This window comes from Eupeodes corollae, chromosome 1 (genome assembly GCF_945859685.1).
Source record: "Eupeodes corollae chromosome 1, idEupCoro1.1, whole genome shotgun sequence".
In the NCBI taxonomy this organism is placed as follows: Eukaryota; Metazoa; Arthropoda; class Insecta; order Diptera; family Syrphidae; genus Eupeodes; species Eupeodes corollae.
This window is the reverse complement of record NC_079147.1, coordinates 167658173-167676332: the sequence shown is the minus strand read 5'-3', so window position 1 is coordinate 167676332 and position 18160 is coordinate 167658173. Positions and strand designations below refer to the sequence as shown.

At 32.0% G+C, this 18160-nt stretch overlaps 1 protein-coding gene across 17 annotated transcripts in view; it reads left to right on the top strand.

Annotated features, from left to right (window-relative positions):
• LOC129954025 (TLD domain-containing protein 2) overlaps positions 1 to 18160 on the top strand; it is a 331572-nt gene that overhangs the window by 244609 nt on the left and 68803 nt on the right. For 11 of the 17 annotated variants that reach the window (XM_056067629.1, XM_056067634.1, XM_056067630.1 and 8 more), the window contains 3 exons: positions 11118 to 11280; positions 16095 to 16293; positions 16597 to 16677. In XM_056067629.1, coding sequence (XP_055923604.1) covers positions 11118 to 11280; positions 16095 to 16293; positions 16597 to 16677 — 443 coding nt within the window. The remainder of the gene's footprint in view (positions 1 to 11117; positions 11281 to 16094; positions 16294 to 16596; positions 16678 to 18160) is intronic. The other 6 variants (XM_056067627.1, XM_056067648.1, XM_056067628.1 and 3 more) reach the window with 1 other exon arrangement.

Below are 18160 nucleotides of genomic sequence, written 5' to 3'. Positions count from 1 at the left end.
TGGTTGTCAGTCAGAAGACAAAGAATCCTTAATTTCTGCAATTAAGTTTGCGTACAGCGAAATATCGTCGAATGTGGAAGTACCAACTACCAAACTTAACAGAAACTTGTTTTATTCCAATCCAATAATTATTTTATTTTTTGTACCTATGTATTCAGTTGACTCAATCAAATACTTAATTTTTCTTAATAGAAAGCTTTGGAAGTGGGCTAAAGAATAACTAGTGCACGACTTTGTCTTTGAAAATTAGTTGACCTTATAGCTAAGGCTTATTGTCTTATAACTCTCAAAAATTCCTTGGTGCGATCAATGTCGGTTTATTTGAGGAACAACTTTTAATGAAAAGAATTACTCTTGAAGGATTTATTAATTATTCGCAAGAGGCAGGCAACACCTCTGGTATAAGTGCCCTATGAACTTTTTTAAATCCATTTTTATTTAATCAAACTTACAACTATCTTAAAGCTAGACAAACATTCATAAAACTAGACTTATTCAATATGTCTTAAACTAAGTAAGTTAGTTATCTACCTGAGAAGATGCCGGAGCATGCAAAAGTGCCTGCATACTAGTGTATCCTTTCAAGATACTAAACCTTACGTCAACCAAAGAAATATTCTTTAAGTTTGTTTATAGAATAATTGATAACCTTTGATTTGTATTTTACCCCCCAGGATTCACATACATTTAATAAAGAAAATCATAAATCATACAAATTTTTCATGATGGGTATCATTTCTTTTTTTGATGATAACATAATGCCTTGAGCCTTGACTTTTAACAATAAATATAACCTGTTATTCGCAAATCACGTCTCTACTAAGTCAAATTGCTTAATCATTTCAAAAGATCCTATGGACACATCTAACTTTTCTTCGATATTACTCAATGATAACCATATTCAGTTTGTTGACTCAACCAAGAATCTTGGAGTAGTATTTAATAAGACACTCACTTGGACAAATCAAATACAACTTATCATAGGTAGAGCGTACGGAAGCTTACGTATGTTATGGACCACCCAAAGAATCACTTCAATAAAAACAAGAATAATACTTGCTAAGTCGCTGCTTATTCCGCTTTTATTATTTGGGTGTGAACTATTTAGTAATTGCGATTCCAAGCACAAAAGGAAACTTAATGTTGTGTATAATAGTGTGACAAAATATATTTTTGGGCTTCGGAAATATGTTCGCATTTACTAATATGCAAGATTAAAATATGGTTGTTCTCTTGATGACCTTTTCTCGTTTAGGACCTTAATTATACTCCACAATATCATGCAAACATGACAACCTTTACAACAGAATCCTTTCTCCTTTCGCTCTAATCGTAGCAACGATCTGAAAATAAAGATTTTATTTTCACGATTTGAGAAAATAAAACGGAGTTAAAAGCCTCATCAAAACTGTGAAGGGTTTGTTGTTATATTGAAAGCTGTCAGTTATTATGGAACAGTAAAGGTTGAGGTCATTAAAAAATATCTGCATCTTGGAAAGAAATGTTCCCAAAAATTCTAACTTGGCCTAACAACATAATAACGGCCTAATCACTCGGTGCGCATAATAAAAGATTGGAAAGGGGAGCAAAATTTAAACTTCCTTCAAGGACTACGACACTCATGTGGTCTCAAAATTATTCAATATGCTTAAAGTTGGTTAGTACCCACAGTTACATAATGAGTGTGGTTGTCAGTCAGAAAATAGAGAATCCTTAATTTCTGCATTAAGTTCAGCGTTCAGCGAAATATCGTCGAATGTGGAAGTGCCAACTACCAAACTTAACAGAAACTTGTTTTATTCCAATCCAATAACTATTTTATTTTTTGTACCTATGTATTCAGTTGACTCAATCAAATACTTAATTTTTCCTAATAGAAATGGTCGAAAGAATAACTAGTGCATGATTTTGTCTTATTCATAACGCCAACCATATGTTGGCACAACATTGCACAATACCGATCAAAATTAAAAATAAAAATGTGAGTTGAAGCGAAGTATAAGTTCATTACCTTCGAAAATTAGTTGACCTTATTGTCTTATAACTGTCAAAAATTCCTTGGTGCGATCAATGTCTGTTAATTTGAGAACAACTTTTAATGAAAAGAATTACTCTTGGAGGATTTATCAATTATTCGCAAGAGGCAGGCAACACCTCTGGTATAAGTGCCCTATGAACTTTTTTAAATCTACTTTTATTAAATAAAACTTATAACTATCTTAAAGCTAGACAAACATTCATAAAACTAGACTTATGACTTACAACTAAGTAAGTTAGTTATCTACCTGAGAAGATGTCGGATCAAGCAAAAGTGTCTGCATTCTAGTGTATCCTTTCAAGATACTAAACCTTACGTCAACCAAAGAAATATTCTTTCAATTTGTTTATAGAATAATTGATAACCTTTGATTTGTATTTTACCCCTCAGGGTACACATACATTAAATAAAGCAAATCATAAATCATACAATTTTTTCATGATGGGTATCATTTCTTTTTCTGATGATAACATAATGCTTTGAGCCTTGACTTTTAACAATAAATATGACCTGTTATTCGCAAATCACGACTTGAATTGAATTTTATGAATAAAGATAAAGAAAACCGAAATTGTACCTTGTGTCACGTGTGTACTGTGTTACAGGCGTTTGTTTTTCGTTTGCAGATAACGTCATTCAGTAGAGTAGCCCTGGGGAACAGTGGTCGGATGAGATAATTTAACTGGACAAAATATACTTTTAAATTGCAAATAACAATAATATAATAATAATTAAAAGGAATTTTGTTGGCTGAATTGGAATAGTTTTCCATATTAGGTTTCATTTTTGAAATATAACTCTCTTAAAATGCATACAAATTTATTTTTAAGGTCAAGGTAAAACGTAAGGTAGTTCTTAACAAAATATTTGATGATGATATTACAAAGTAGAAATCTTTATCTTCTAGATACAGTTTGAATCGTTTTAGTATCTCACTTAGTGTTGGTAATTCATTTGACTTACTGTACTCTATTCAATTTCATTTGACTCTAGCTGTCAAATACCTTGAATATAATTCCTTTATGGTTTTGATTGTAAAAACTCCTTCGTTACATCGAAAAGTTTTGAGATTCATTCTATTGTCCTTCATTGGATTTCTTCTCTTTATCGGACAGAGTCCAAAAGGTTAAACTAGACAATCAAACCTCGAGATGTTTTAAATTGCACTTCAGGAGTTTCTCAGGGTAGTCATCTTGGCCAACTTTTATTTATAATATTTATTTATTGATGATATATGTATGTAAAAACACAAAGTGCAGCATGGAGTCAAGTTGTTTGCATCGTTTTTAAGACATTCCCTTCGATGATTTTTTAACCCCGATTTATAGCTAATTTATATTTTCGATTTTACCTTCTAAACCTTTCCTTTGGTATCTACTCACAGATTCTCTATTACATTTAGTTAGAGAGACTCTCCATAAGGTTATAGTTCTAATCTCGTAACTATTACTTTGGTTTTCTATTTGTGTGTTTTGAGTCCCTATTTATTGGAATACCCATATTTGAGTGGCATCTTACCGTCTGCGTATTAACGCATAATGTTTGTTTTTGTTTTTGTTTACATCCATGTTGATCCATGTAGACCTAAGGTAAAGGACCAATTTCATAGTAAGAAAAACAGATCCATATCAAAAGACTGCATCCGACATGTTTTAAGGTGTGAGTTATGTTAAGAAAGCCTTTTCCTAAGTTCAGTTTCAATTAATATTTTTGACGCTGTTTCCGTTAACTCTATCTTAAGAATTTGAAAATTCCCGTGAGAATGCTTTCTTGTACGCTCTCCAATTCTGACCAAAATATGGACTTCCCGAGAGCAAATCTTAAGTTTCTCTAAAAACTTGATGTTGACCCTTATGAACTTGTGTTGTCTTGGCTTTGTTAGCCTCACCAGATTTCTATAGATTTCTATAGAAAAATCCATCCATTGAAAAGAGTATTTTTTAAACTCTACCAAATGCTCAAAATGTAAACCGTTTTCACATTTGTTCCCAAAAATGTTGGGATGTGAGACTTTGGCGTAAGACTTTCAATCAAACCATCACAGAAAAGTGGTGATGGTAACGTTTGATCCTTAAGGCAAAAGCTTTAGTTTAAAACAGGATGATATCGCCTAAATTTTATCATTTTTTTGTTACAAAATACAATATTTCATGCTCATTTTTCGCGTGTCATAGTAAAAGCCCTTTGACTCTTTCCACACTAACTTTTTAGAGAGGAGGATGTCCACTAACCAACATTAAAATAGATCAATATATATATTTAGTTGTCTGGAAATTATCTTTTTTTTCCAAAGGAATTTAGTGGTATTCGATCACTTAGTGCTTTTATAGGCGTAAATGTGGGCAACGTTTGAAGGACTACTTTTGAAAATAAAGCAAACTGGCTTTCTTAATTTGACTTTGCCTGAAGTCTTAAAATGTATTGAATGTAATTCCATTATAGTTTTGACTGATTTGTTTTAGAGTTAAATTTTAGTCCTATTTCCGAATCTTAACCCTGTTTTAGCTTTATACATACATATATGTGCTCACATTCAGAAATACAAGTTTTCTACATACTTTTTTTCAATATGCTCCAAAAACTAAATGTTATAACCTTAAGACTACGATTTTTTAATAAAAACAAACATTCCTTTTATAACGTTTTGCATTTTCTATTAAGAACCTTTTTAGCATAAACACTTCAACCTTCTTTTAAGGTTTATGTAGGGCAGGTAAAGACTTACAAATAATCTGGAAAATAAATATTTGAAAGCAATATTAAGTTTCGTGGTTACTTTTGTAATTCAACTAATAATTCTTATCAAAACTGTGTGACGGCACTTCCTCAAACCGGCTATTTATATAATTTGCATAAATAACGAAATGTTCTGATCTTCCTCAACAAGTTTTAATATATCAATTCAATAAGCTTAAAACGTCATTTTTGAAACTTTAGAATTCTGTGATAATCTTTAGAGAGATACAAAAAGGAAAGGTCAAATATATTTTAAATATGAATTTATTATTTTAGTAATATTCCATTACCAATCTCAATCAAATGATAACAATATAAATATAATTGCTCAAAGAATTGCTCTTATCATTGACGTAGTTATAACGGCGGCGTAGTATGACAATTCTAAAAGTGGAAATTTACCATACTTAAATTTCTTTGAAAATGACCTTCTTCATGAGATTTTAACACGTGCGTGGCGTCGCTTGAACTCAAAAATGTTTTTGTTTATTTTTTTTTTGGAAAACATGAAAACAACGTTTTAGAAAAAAAATCTTTTGAATTTTCAATTGAAACTTAAAATAAATATACATTTTTCCGAACATACAAGTTTATTGAAGGCCTCCTACTTCAAACACAAGTTTCTTTATTGACCTAAATTCCACCAATGAAACATTCCTTTAATATAAATAGAGTCCATTGTTTTTGTTTGCCTCCATTAATTAATTAAATGGCGCTAAAACTAATTATTAAGTCAAATTCCCCAAAAGAAAAAAAATACAATACTTATTTTATGCGTATTGTTATCTTGTTGTGTGTTTATGTTCGCTCTTATAAGACGCCATCCTATTTCTTGAAAGTTTGTTTACAATATTTATCTTTATATTGTACCGGTTTTTAATTTTTTATCAACTTTAATGATATCAAAATACAAGAAAAAAATGTTATATCAACTAATGGTAGCAAGAATAATAACAACAAAAGAAGATGCCTTCGAGATATCTCGAGATATTCTTTTTATTGACTTGTCAAATTTTGATTTCAGACTCTTTAATATATGAGTTAACATATTCATTATTATTAATTTAAAAATATTTACAATAGAATAATAAGGTATAAATAATATTAATAATGTATTAAAGAAAACTGTAAACAAACAATTCTTTCAACTAGAGCCTATTAAAACAAATGAATGGTTTCTTTGTAAGCAAATATAAAACGTTGGAAAATTTTGATTAGCACTTAAATGATATTATTAGCGTATTTTATTTGAAAAATATTAACTGTTTTTGTAAATTTGACAAGAATACAAAACTTGGTAAACAATTATATTTTATTCTTGTTTTGGTTGACAAAAAAAAATATGACACATACAGGAAATGCTGTTTTTGCAACAATAAAACCGTTAAATATTTTGGGCTAAAAATAAAAATACCGTTTGTATTTATAAAACTTTAAATATTTTGAATTTGTTATTGGTTCACTTAAGAATAATTTAATGAAATGTAAGAGTTTTGCTTTATGCTTAATAATTTTGCGTTTCCTTATTTAAATTCAATTATTTAAATGGTGCACATTTGAGTAAAGCGTGTAGACCATTTCAATGAATAAGTTTTAGAGTTTTTAAGATTCGTTCTTATTTTGTTCGAAACATTTGTTTAAGACTGTATTACATTTCAAACTAGGTCACATTCACATAGAGCATGGAACTATTTCTCGAATGTCTTATTCAGACTCAATTGCACTCGAATAAATGCACCTTATGTTTCTGTAAGAAACTAATTGAACGCTGGTAGCATCTATCGCTGCAGTCAAAACCCAAATTAATGTGAAGTGCTGTATAAATACAGGGTGTCTGGCAGCAGAATTATATTTTCAAAATCAAATACAACATTTTTTTGATATATTGTTTTATTTATATAGAGGAAACCACAACGGGGCCTCAGAGCTTGACTCGCTCAGGAAGGAATGCAGGAAACTTTTCAACCGGGCCAAAGCTGCAAGACTAGCATCTCATTGGGACTCCTACAAAGAATCCCTAAGAATCTACAAGAAGGCACTAAGGAAATCCAAGCGATCTTCTTGGCGATCCTTCTGTGGCATGATAGAAAAAACTTCTGAAGCCTCTATGTTACGGAAAATTCTTTCAACTAATCCAGCTATGCCAAGCTGCTTGAAAAATACAGACAGCTCCTGGACAAATTCAAAGAAATGAATCGCTGAACTTACTATTGGACACTAACTTTCCTGGTAGTTCTCTTAACGAAACTTGCAACAGTTTTATACGTTCAAGTTCAAATACAACATATCCACAAGGTCTGATCACAAAGGATAAGCTACAACGGGCTCTCAACATCTTCAAAACATTTAAAGCTGCAGGACCAGATGGAATAATACCAGCCGAATTACAAAAGGCTTCTGATATAATTGCACCAATCCTTGAGGCAATTTTTACCAGCTGTCTTTACCTGGTCCATGTTCCCTCGGCATGGAGAGAAGTTAAAGTTGTTTTTATACCTAAAGCAGGTAAATGCTCCCAAGTCAATCCTAAAGATCTACGACCTAAAAGTCTATCATCATTCCTTCTTAAGACCCTGGAAAGATTGGTTGATATCCATTTAAGGGCACGTATCGATACAAGACTTCTCTCTTCGTCTCAACATGCCTACTGTAAAGGTAAATCGGTGGAAACAGCGTTACACACTTTAGTACGCACCATCGAATATTGCCTCCATCATAAAGAGTTCACTATTGTTGCTTTCTTTGACATCGAAGGTGCCTTTAACAACGTGGACACATCTGCAATCACCTCTGCACTAACATCTCTAAATGTAGAGAGTTCGCTTCGGGAGTTAATTCATTTAATGCTTACTAGCAGGATAATTAACTCAAAACTGGGCAACTCTTCTAGCAGACGATTCGTTAGTAGAGGGACACCGCAAGGTGGTGTTCTATACCCTCTCCTCTGGAACCTAGTGGTGATTGAAGTCCTAACTAGTCTGGATGCGGAGGGTTTCATAGTGATAGCCTATGCGGACGACGTTGCTAAAGCAGTTTCAGGAAAGCATCTTAATATCCTAAAAGAACTCTTACAAAATGCCTTGGACAGACTAATACTTTGGGCTGATCGGTGTGGACTGGGTGTTAACCCACACAAAACCGATCTGGTCTTATTTTCGAGGAGATACAAAATTTGTCAACTCTCCTTACATTAAAGGAATCCAATTAAAATTCTCAGACGAGGCTAAATACCTAGGTCTTGTCTTAAACAAAAAACTAAATTGGAAACGCAACGTACAGGAAAGAGTCAAAAAAGCTACTGTAGCTCTCTTTTCTTGCAAAAAAGCTATTGGTAATAAATGGGGTTTACAACCCAGAATCACGCATTGGCTATACACATCGGTAATCAGACCGATTTTAACGTACGGTGTAGCAGTATGGTGGACTGCTTTAGAGAAAGGTATAAACAGGGATAAGTTAAATAAAGTCCAACGTTCAGCCTGCCTATGTATAAGCGGATCGCTTCGCACGACCCCGTCTGCAGCACTGGACACCTTGCTCTACCTTACACCTCTTGACATATTTAGCAAACAAATAGCTGCAAGCTCTGCTATTCGCCTCAATGCTTCGTCGCAGTGGACTAACAACAACATTGGCCACTCCGTAATTCTAAGGTACTTAGAATCAATTCCAAAGCACACAGACTACACCATCCCCCAACTACAATTCGACAGAAACTTCCAGATTTCTATACCTACCAAATCTTTTTGGGAGGATAGGACATTCTTCATTCAGATGGCTCAAAAACCAAAGAAGGGGTTGGTGGAGGTGTGTACTCTGAACGACTGAAATTAAGTCTCTCATTCCGCCTTCCCAATCATTGTAGCGTGTTCCAGTCGGAACTTTTGGCTATTGAAGAAGTCTTGTCTTGGCTCAAAGAAAACGTGATTTCAACATCTGATATCCGTATTTTCTTTGACAGCCAGGCCGCTATCAAATCTCTGGACTCTGTCTCTACAAACTCTATAACAGTCCATAACTGTCGATCATCTCTAATGGAGATGGCGCAACAGTTTAATATTCACCTTGGCTGGGTGCCGGGCCATAGAGACATTCCAGGTAACTGTAAGGCAGATGAACTCGCAAGGAACGATACAGTACAGCCCATCCTACCACGTTTGGCAAGTACAGGCATACCAATCGCTACTTGTAAACTGTTGCTAATGCAAGACGATGCGAGGAGGGCAGGCACCAGGTGGAACAACATCTCCACGTGTCAAGCCACAAAAAACATCTGGCCAACACTGGATATAAAACGTTCAAGGTGCTTGCTCTCTCTGTATGGACAAGGAAGAGGAAGAAACGGTTCTTCATCTTCTCTGCACATGCCCTGCTCTAGCTCGAAAACGCAAGAATTACCTAGGAGAATTCTTCTTTAACGATTTAAACGATCTAAATCATATCGGTATAATCAGCCTCTCACGTTTCGTAAGGGGCTCAAGCTGGTTCCATTGAGCTTAGGAGGAAGCCTCAAGATTCTTGTGGTATCACAATGGGCCATTAAACTGGCCTAAGTGTGTCCGTTTCCATCTTGAACATCCACTATAACCTAACCTAACCTAATCTAACCTTTATTTGAAATATTTAACAACAGAGGGATTTCAATTTTTCGAACATTATGTCATCCAAATGTTTTCGATCGAGTTGCATGCACTGTTCAGAACGGAGCCTCGTGTTACGCACCACACGATGCTGTAAACTTGATTCAATTGCACTGATTTCTGAAAAAAAAATTCTTTTAGCTTCACATACAAAAAAAACCATTTGGATTTAAGTCGGGGGACACGGGATATCCCCAAAAGTGACTTATAAGTTTTTGAAGGAAAGCTTTCTAAGCAAATTCATCGAATCCCTAACCGTGCGTGTGGTAGCCAATCCTGATGAAATCACATGTGCGATGAAAACGATGTCACTATTGAAATTGAAATATTAAAAATGAGCCTCATCGCTCCAAAAAATGGAATTTTCAGTATGAAAAGGATCACAAAACTTTTTGAGTGTAACAAAATCACTTTTTTGAGTTTTTGAACTATTTGAATCGTAACTCTTGATAAACACCTCGGTGACCCTGAAACGTTTATTAGTTTTTGAAATAATAGTTTTTAATAACATAAATCTGCTACCAGACAGTTAGATAATTAACGGATTAAATAAATAGACAGTGATCGAAAAGATAATAGAAACGATCTTAGCTTGGAAATTCTATTTCAATAAAAAACGTTTCGGGGAGAGTACCTACATATAAACAAATTTAAAAAATATCTTAAAACGCTCCATACTTTCATGGGATACAAAATTTTTAGTAATTAAAATATATATATATGTAATTATACCAAATTTCTGGAGTAAGCCCCAGTAATTTGCCCTGGAAGAAATACTACAAACTAATTAAGAACCATCAATTTGTTTTATTTTTAACCTTAAGATGTTCTTGTCCTATGTCCTTCTGTTTCTTTTAAGTTCACCCGAGACCTATTCTATAGTTTTAAAATCAAATAAATTTGATGGATCTTCCACTTAGTAAATTGTGTAATAGAGATTATATTATTTCTTAAACTTCTGAGTTTAATTTCGAGCTCCTCTCCTGCGAAAGGCAACCGCATTAAGCCAACAGCACATGTTTTTCATTTAATTCAAAAAATTGGCCTAGCTCCAATAATTTAAAAAAAACTTGCAAAAACTCATAATCTTCTACCAAAATCCTTAACAATCTTCTCTGTATTTGTGATCGAACTTAAAATTCCTCGATCGTCCGACATAATTTTTTTCAAATCTTATTGGAACAAATTTGTGTTTGTATTTCTAAACAGGTGATTAACACCTCTAAATTCAATACCAAATACACAGAGATGATAGTTTAGAATTTTGGCTAGTTTTTTTTTTCTATTATATCACTGTTTTTTTTTTTTAATTAATCCTCCAATCTGATTTGTTTCTCCAATTAAAATGTGTTTTTTCATGCATGATTTAATTTCAACTAATTATGATGTTTTTTTTGTACATATTATATTTTATCATAAAAATCTATCGAACTGCATGCGCATCACAGAAAAGCAACTTAAACAAAAACTATACCACATCCACTTGTATTCTATGTGTACCTATAAAAAAAAAACTTAAATCAATTCTCAACCTGTAACTATGTGTATACGTCTCTCTATTATAAACTACCCTCTATCCACACCCACAGGTGTATTGTTGTCAATTTTATTTGTGTTTTACACTTGTTTCTTTTTAATTAATCAAATATCTCTTTATTTTTCTTTTATTTTTCCGTCCCCTTCAATCAACAAAAAAAAAATAGAACTTATTCCAAGACCAGCAAGAGCTTGTCCTGATCCTCCACTATATCTGAGACTACGTATGGGAAAACCAATTGGAAAAGCAATTCCACTACCGACGTCAGTGATGTCGTATGGAAAGAATAAATTAAGACCAGAATATTGGTTCAGCGTTCCGAAAAATCGGTAAGTACACATCTTTAATTATTGTAATGTAAAAGTACATTGTATTTTCAGAAAATTGACTACACGGCGACTTTACTTTTGAGTATAACTTAGATAAAAAAGGTCACGAAATAAGAATTAAACTTACTCATCTGAAGGGAAATATCTGATAACAAAACAATGCAATCATTTAAATAAGTAACAAATTAAATACTTAAGTTTGTTGCTCACAAGTGAATTTAATTTAGATTTACTGATCAATTTAATGATTGACAGTACGTAGCGCCGTCCTGTTGAAACCAAATATTGCAAATATCCTCCTCTTCAAGTTTTGTGAACAAAAATTCGTTCAACATAGGCCGATAACGATCGCTATTGACTGTAACGGCCACTCCCTGCTCATTTTCGAAGAAAAATTGTCCAATTATACCAATGGTGACCTCAACAGTGACTCGTTTTGGGTTAATCGGCTATTCGATGTATGCGTGCAGATTTTGTGTGTATCAAATGCAACAATTTGGAATGTTTACATACCCGCCAAGATTTTGGCAAAATCGTCATTTCCTCTTAGCGTTGTTGAATCGTATACACAACCATATTGGATCAGCGAAAGGATTAAACAAATTATCAGACATGAGCTAAGAGTTACCATTCACGAAATAAGCACTAGTTGACAAAAAACCTTAAATCGCGGAGCCTATATAAATAAAAAAAAATCCGATTCGGAATTGAATACGTCATTTTATATAAATAATGATAACCATAATTTATGGGAACATAATTGTGATAGTGACTCAATACTTAACTTTGTAATCCCACAATTACAAATTAATAGACTATCTACTCATTTAATTTGATTTTGCATTGTTTAGATTTAGTCGAGATCTTTCTAATCGATAGTACTAATACCACTGTAACTGCCAAAGTTGTATTCAAATTTGTTTTTCCTATATTTAAAATTACCCAATCAATTTATACAAAATATCTTCAATATTTAAGGAGGAAGTATTTCTAACATATCAATACAATTTATTTCTATTATATGATACAGTTTTCAAAATTATACAATTTACAAACAACGAAAAAAGAGTATGGACATAATTGTATGGGATGTGTCCCATAATTGGTGTAACACATTGGGTCATATGCTAAAAGATGAGAAAGTTCCCAGAGTCAGAGCTGACGAGCTTGAACTCGCATATGAGATCGGTCGAGCAGACTCGGACTTGACTCAGTGATATGAAAACGATCGCAAAGCACTTTGTATGCACTTGCACTAGTTAAAACAGAAGTTTCTGTGCGGTCAGAGTCAAGAAGGAAATATGTCTTCTGAAAGCGAAAATGAAAGTGTAATTATTAACAATAATGCTGACCATATCATTGAATTTCTGGTAAAAGAACTGAATCTAAATAAAGTTTTACTGAAGAAGTCGCAGTTACCATTCTTAAAGACAAGAACCAAAAAATGCTATGCTTAAAATCATTAAAGCATTTATTGAGTTTTATCCTTTGCGGTTGACGTACTCCTCGCGGTGATAGAGTGGTTTCCTTATATGCACATGTGTTCAATCCAGAGCACCAATGGCGTAAGGAAACTCATACTTACTGCTCCATAACCTTTGCGCTTCTTCTATTTCTTCAGAAGTGTGTAGGAATATGATCCAATTAGTTACACGGCTTGTAGTTTTTGTTGCGACTTGCTGTACCACCCTAGATATCGTTGATTGATTGACACCAACGCCTTCACCAACACCGCTTTGAATCCCGGATCTCCTAAATAACGCAGAAAAATTCTCATTTTTTCTTCATGAGTCAAAGAACCACCAGGGTTTGGCCCAAAAACTCATCTGTCAATAATTGCACACCTGTTTCACGAAATCCATAAAATTTTTGAAAATCTTCACCAATTAGACGTCTTCTATTTTTATAAATACGATTTGTAACAAAATTATTCAGAAACTCGGTCATTTTGATGGTTGTTTATCAACTGAGTAAGACGAAACCCATTCTTAACAATTTGTGAGATCGATCTCATGCAATCGAGCTCATCTCTTTGCATATAAAAACTAGAACTTTTTCACATAGAGTTTTCGTCGAGAGATAGATTTCAACACTTTGAGTTCGAACTCACAGCTTTAGATCAATTTCGGTCTCTGTTTGTTTTTTGCTTACTCTAAGAAAGTTCTTAGAAAAGTGAGTAAAGATCTTGAACACATCTTTTTGCATATGACCCATTGAGACCTATATTATTAGAAACGTCTCAATGAATCCATATTTTGAAATCTATTGGTGGCACAATTGTTGCTGAATCTTATACTTGTACAACTAAAATAAAAATTTAACTGATTTAGAACTGATAGAGATGACATTGACCAATTAATAATTCCATCCATCAAACAGCACTGCAATTATTTTCTATGACTGTTGAGCGTTGGAAGGTTTATTAAAGAGAGCCTTTGAGAGCAGGGGGTTTAATGACATCTGCGTAAATAAGAACGGACGTATTTTTTATGATCGAAAAACCAAATCATTTATAAATAAAATAAATGGCTTCCATGAAGGACGCCAGAATTTACAACAAATTTATCCGAATACTACACAGTAAATTCTAGTTATTAAATAGGATGAGATCCAATAAGAAGTTTTTGATAAAACCTTGATTGTTAAAGCTCTAAAATTAATGTATTGTGACACGACGTGTCAAAGGCTTTACTAAAATCAGTAAATACACAATCGACTTGTCCATGTTTTTCAAAAACAGCTAAACAAAAGGACTAAAAGTTGAATAAATTAGGAACTGCAAAACTCTTTTTCACGAAATCATGCTGTTTATCACATATAATTGAAGTACCATGTAAGGAAAGCAGAATACAATACAAAAATATCCACAGTATGAATACTACCGATAAAATTTGAAGTAGAATCTTACTACGGATGGGTTTTTGACATTTATACGAGTCTAGAATGGATCTTATGTGATGTCGTTCTCAAATGATGGTACGATGGATATTGCATTCGTATCTCGATGGTAGTGTTCGTTGAGTAATTGTGCATTTGGAATCATGTGTTTTGCATTGGGGAAAAAATCAATCTGTTACTGTTGATATTATTTACTTTTGTTAATGAAAATGGATTAACTGGGCTTATTTTGCAAGAGAAAACGATAGAAAAGATAAATAAATTTTGCTATATTTTCACCAAAGGTTTATCTCAGTTTAGATTAAATTAATCTTTTTAGTGTTTCCATCGCACAAGAAGATTTGAAAATTATTAAGTTTGACAGCACTTTCTAAAATGCAAATAGTGCTTTGATGTGTCTTATGAAGTGCTAGTGAGATAGTTTGATTCATGTTAAACAATGAAGAATTGATTAGTTCAGCACCATATAAGAATATGCTACTTACTCAATCCATGTGCATTTTTTTTAAATTTGATTAAAACAAAACTATATTTTTTCTCCACAAACATGCAAATAAACAGACCACAATGCTTTATCTGTAAAACACTCCTCCACAAAGGTTTTTCTTCACAAATTTTGAATCGACTTCGATCCCCGACCGACGATTTTTATAGAATATCGATTTCCAGATGTTTTCTTACCATTTCTTCTTGTCCATTGTTGTACATTTTATTAGTTTTAGTTATTTTTTTTTTGCTAAAGTTAATTTTTATTTTTTACAAAACTTTCTTCTTTTTGTGTGTTTCTTTTATTATTGTTCTGAAAGATCTTCTTTCAGTTGCGCCAATTTTTAAACACAAAAATCTGGTTACTGCCGATGGGTTTTCTTGGAAATTTGTAACTATACTATTTATAGAATGCCAAAAAAACACGGGTAGTGTCTTCGTTTATTTCAAAATGAATTGAATTAAAGTAAAAAAAAAAAAAATTATTTCAGAAGAAAAAGAGTATAGAGTCATCGTTTGTATCTATGAACGCTTCTTTGAAGAAGTTTCCCTCATGACTAGGTGAATTGACAAAGAGTTTGGGTAATTTACGATTTACGAAATTCTAAAAAACTATCTGGGTTAGATTTAAAGACACTTTCTATTTTAGAAATTTAACTTTCATATAACGAATAAGAATGCTCTTTAAATAGTTTTTAAAATTCAAACAGTTTCATAATTTTCATCACCACTTGTCCTATTATATTTTAACTAGGCTGTAGTTTCTTTTATTTTGTATGTTTTTGAGATAATATCCCTTTTAAGAGGAATTGTTTTGTAAAAATAGCAAAGAAGTATCGTTAATATATTTGCCATAATTTTTATCCTCCAAGCTAAGCAGTATTAGTTCATCAATTAAGTAATAATTTTTAGTATTGACTAAATTCACCTGACGGTCATTTCCATTTAATGTTTTTAATATTGTGCTAAATGTTGCTGCATCCATTGAGGTTTTTTAAATTACATATTTATCAATGCTTTTCATCGATGGGAAACCGCCAATTCACTTTTACATCTGCGAATCTACCCTTATGTTAATGGAATGACTTTAAAAAAGAATTGGGATATCATGTTATATTCATTAATCTCATCAAATTAGAAGGTAGGAATTCTTTAATTATTTAGTTTTAATACTTATTCGTTTAGCTTTAATGTTGGTACCCCTAGAAATCGAAAAATTGTGGTTTCTAGGAGGACGAGGATAAAATTGGAGTGAAATCTTGAACCGCGGACTTAACAATTTATCAAATTTATTATTTTATTAAGCTTAGAACTCAACGTATATTTATACACTTTGTTGTGTGGACATATATTTCAGTACCACTTTATCACACCAATAATTATTATTTGTATTCATAACTTATTTTATATGAAATTTTTATAATTTTTAGCGTCGATGAACTATACCGTTTTGTTAACACATGGGTTCCCCATTTATATGGCGAACTTGACGAAGAACAAATTAAAACAAGAGGTTTTGAATTAATTCAACACGATACAGAATGGACAAAAAGCGGTCACATCAAAAATGGTCGCACCAACAGCGACGAAGGTGAAGGAATGGGTGACATTACACATGAATCATGGGAGGTGAGTTGTGTCAATTTAATTTTATTTTAAAGTAATGAATTAATTAAATTAGTTTATAAGATTTTAATTAATTTAAAAAAAGAAAATCATCATCTCTTGTCAAGATAAAAATAATGATGGTGGTGAGGTAAAGAAAAGTGTTAAAAATAAGAAAATACAAATTTGTATTGTTTTATTATTTATAATTTTTTGTGTATTTATATTTTCTTTCTCCATCGAAAAATCTCTCAAAAACAATCCAAACTATATTACCAAAAATTGCCTGCTCCACCAAAACAAAAATTAATAAATCAAAAATCGCAGCTTATAAAGGCGCCGTACGTTAAAATCTACAACATAATTAAAACTGCCGGATCCCATGATTTGGATTTATTGGGTGGCGAGGTTAGGATTTTTTTTAAATTGTATTTTTCCAAACTTAAGAACATACATACATAAATGTGTTTTGTTTTGGTTTCAAACAAAAATAAAGCTTTTAAAACTCAACTAAACTCCAGCTGGAATACATGTTATAAATATAATTTTTTTATTTGTAGTTGATGACAATGCAATTTGATGATGGAACATAATTCTTTATTGCACGAATTTATTGTTCGAATGCAAAGACGCGTCCCTATGTATGTTCCACCATCATCGATTGTTATGTGTTTTTCCCTGTTTTTTTTTGAGTTAATTTTTGTTTTGTTTTTAATATTTTGTAAAAAATAAAATATAACTATTTAACAAACAAAAAAAAAACACCCACCACTAAAGTTCTGTACTGAATGTTAGACAGCACCAAATGTTATTTAGTTTTGTATATTATTATTATTATTTGTCGAATCCCAGTAAAAATTTAAAATTAATATTTATGGTAAAGAAAATAGCTTTACCACTCTCTATTAGTGATAATTGTTATGTATTAGTTTTTGATTCTAATATTTCTTTTATTTTTTGTAATTGGTTTAAGTTTTAGTTTTTGGTACGAAGTTATTGTAGTAGTACTTATAATTCATCTAAATCTTTCTGTATAAACAAATTCAGTACACATGCTATATAATTATACAAAAAAAAAAAACAAAACATCAATCAAACTGAAAAATACAAATTATAAAAAACAGTGCAATTTTTAACTTATTTGACAAAATGATGTTGAATGATCTTGAATATTATTATTTAATTTGGTTCATGGCTCTCTTCAGATTTTCATTTATTTCCAGTTTAGTCTCTCGAAATGTTTTTCCCAAATAAATGTCCTCTATTACTAATAAATTTTGGTTTAATCTAGGGTAATTTTATTGGGATGATTCTAAAATAGAAATAGAAGTAAAGTATTGACGGAACTCAATTTTTCACAACGCAATTTGATTTGTAGACAAAGTTCTCAAATATAAATTACTCAAATACGAGTACTCCCAAAATTCTACTTCTTGTTTTATGGTATTGGTTTATAATGAAAAGTTTTTTGACGCACGTGCGTCTTTATTTATTTATCTTAGTTATGAAAAAAAAGACATTTTAGTAACTGTTTATTTGATTTAATTAAAATTTTTAATCTAGAAGTTAAGTTAAAGTTAACAAAATAAATAAGTATATAAAATGAAGAAATAATTACATTTGCATGGCTACGCCAGAACAAATATTTAACTCCCCCTACGACGTCATTTATTAGCTACTTGGCACGATTATACGTATGATAAATTTGTAGGTACTTCTTTTGAATAACATTTTATGTCATGTTTTGACTATGAAACTAGTTTAATATCTATTTCTTATGATGGCACTGAGCTTATTGATTAATGGCAAAAGCTTATAAACAATAGTTAGAATTGTACAGGTGGTTTTTTAACTAATAAGGTTTATTACTACTGGAGACTATTAGCGCCTT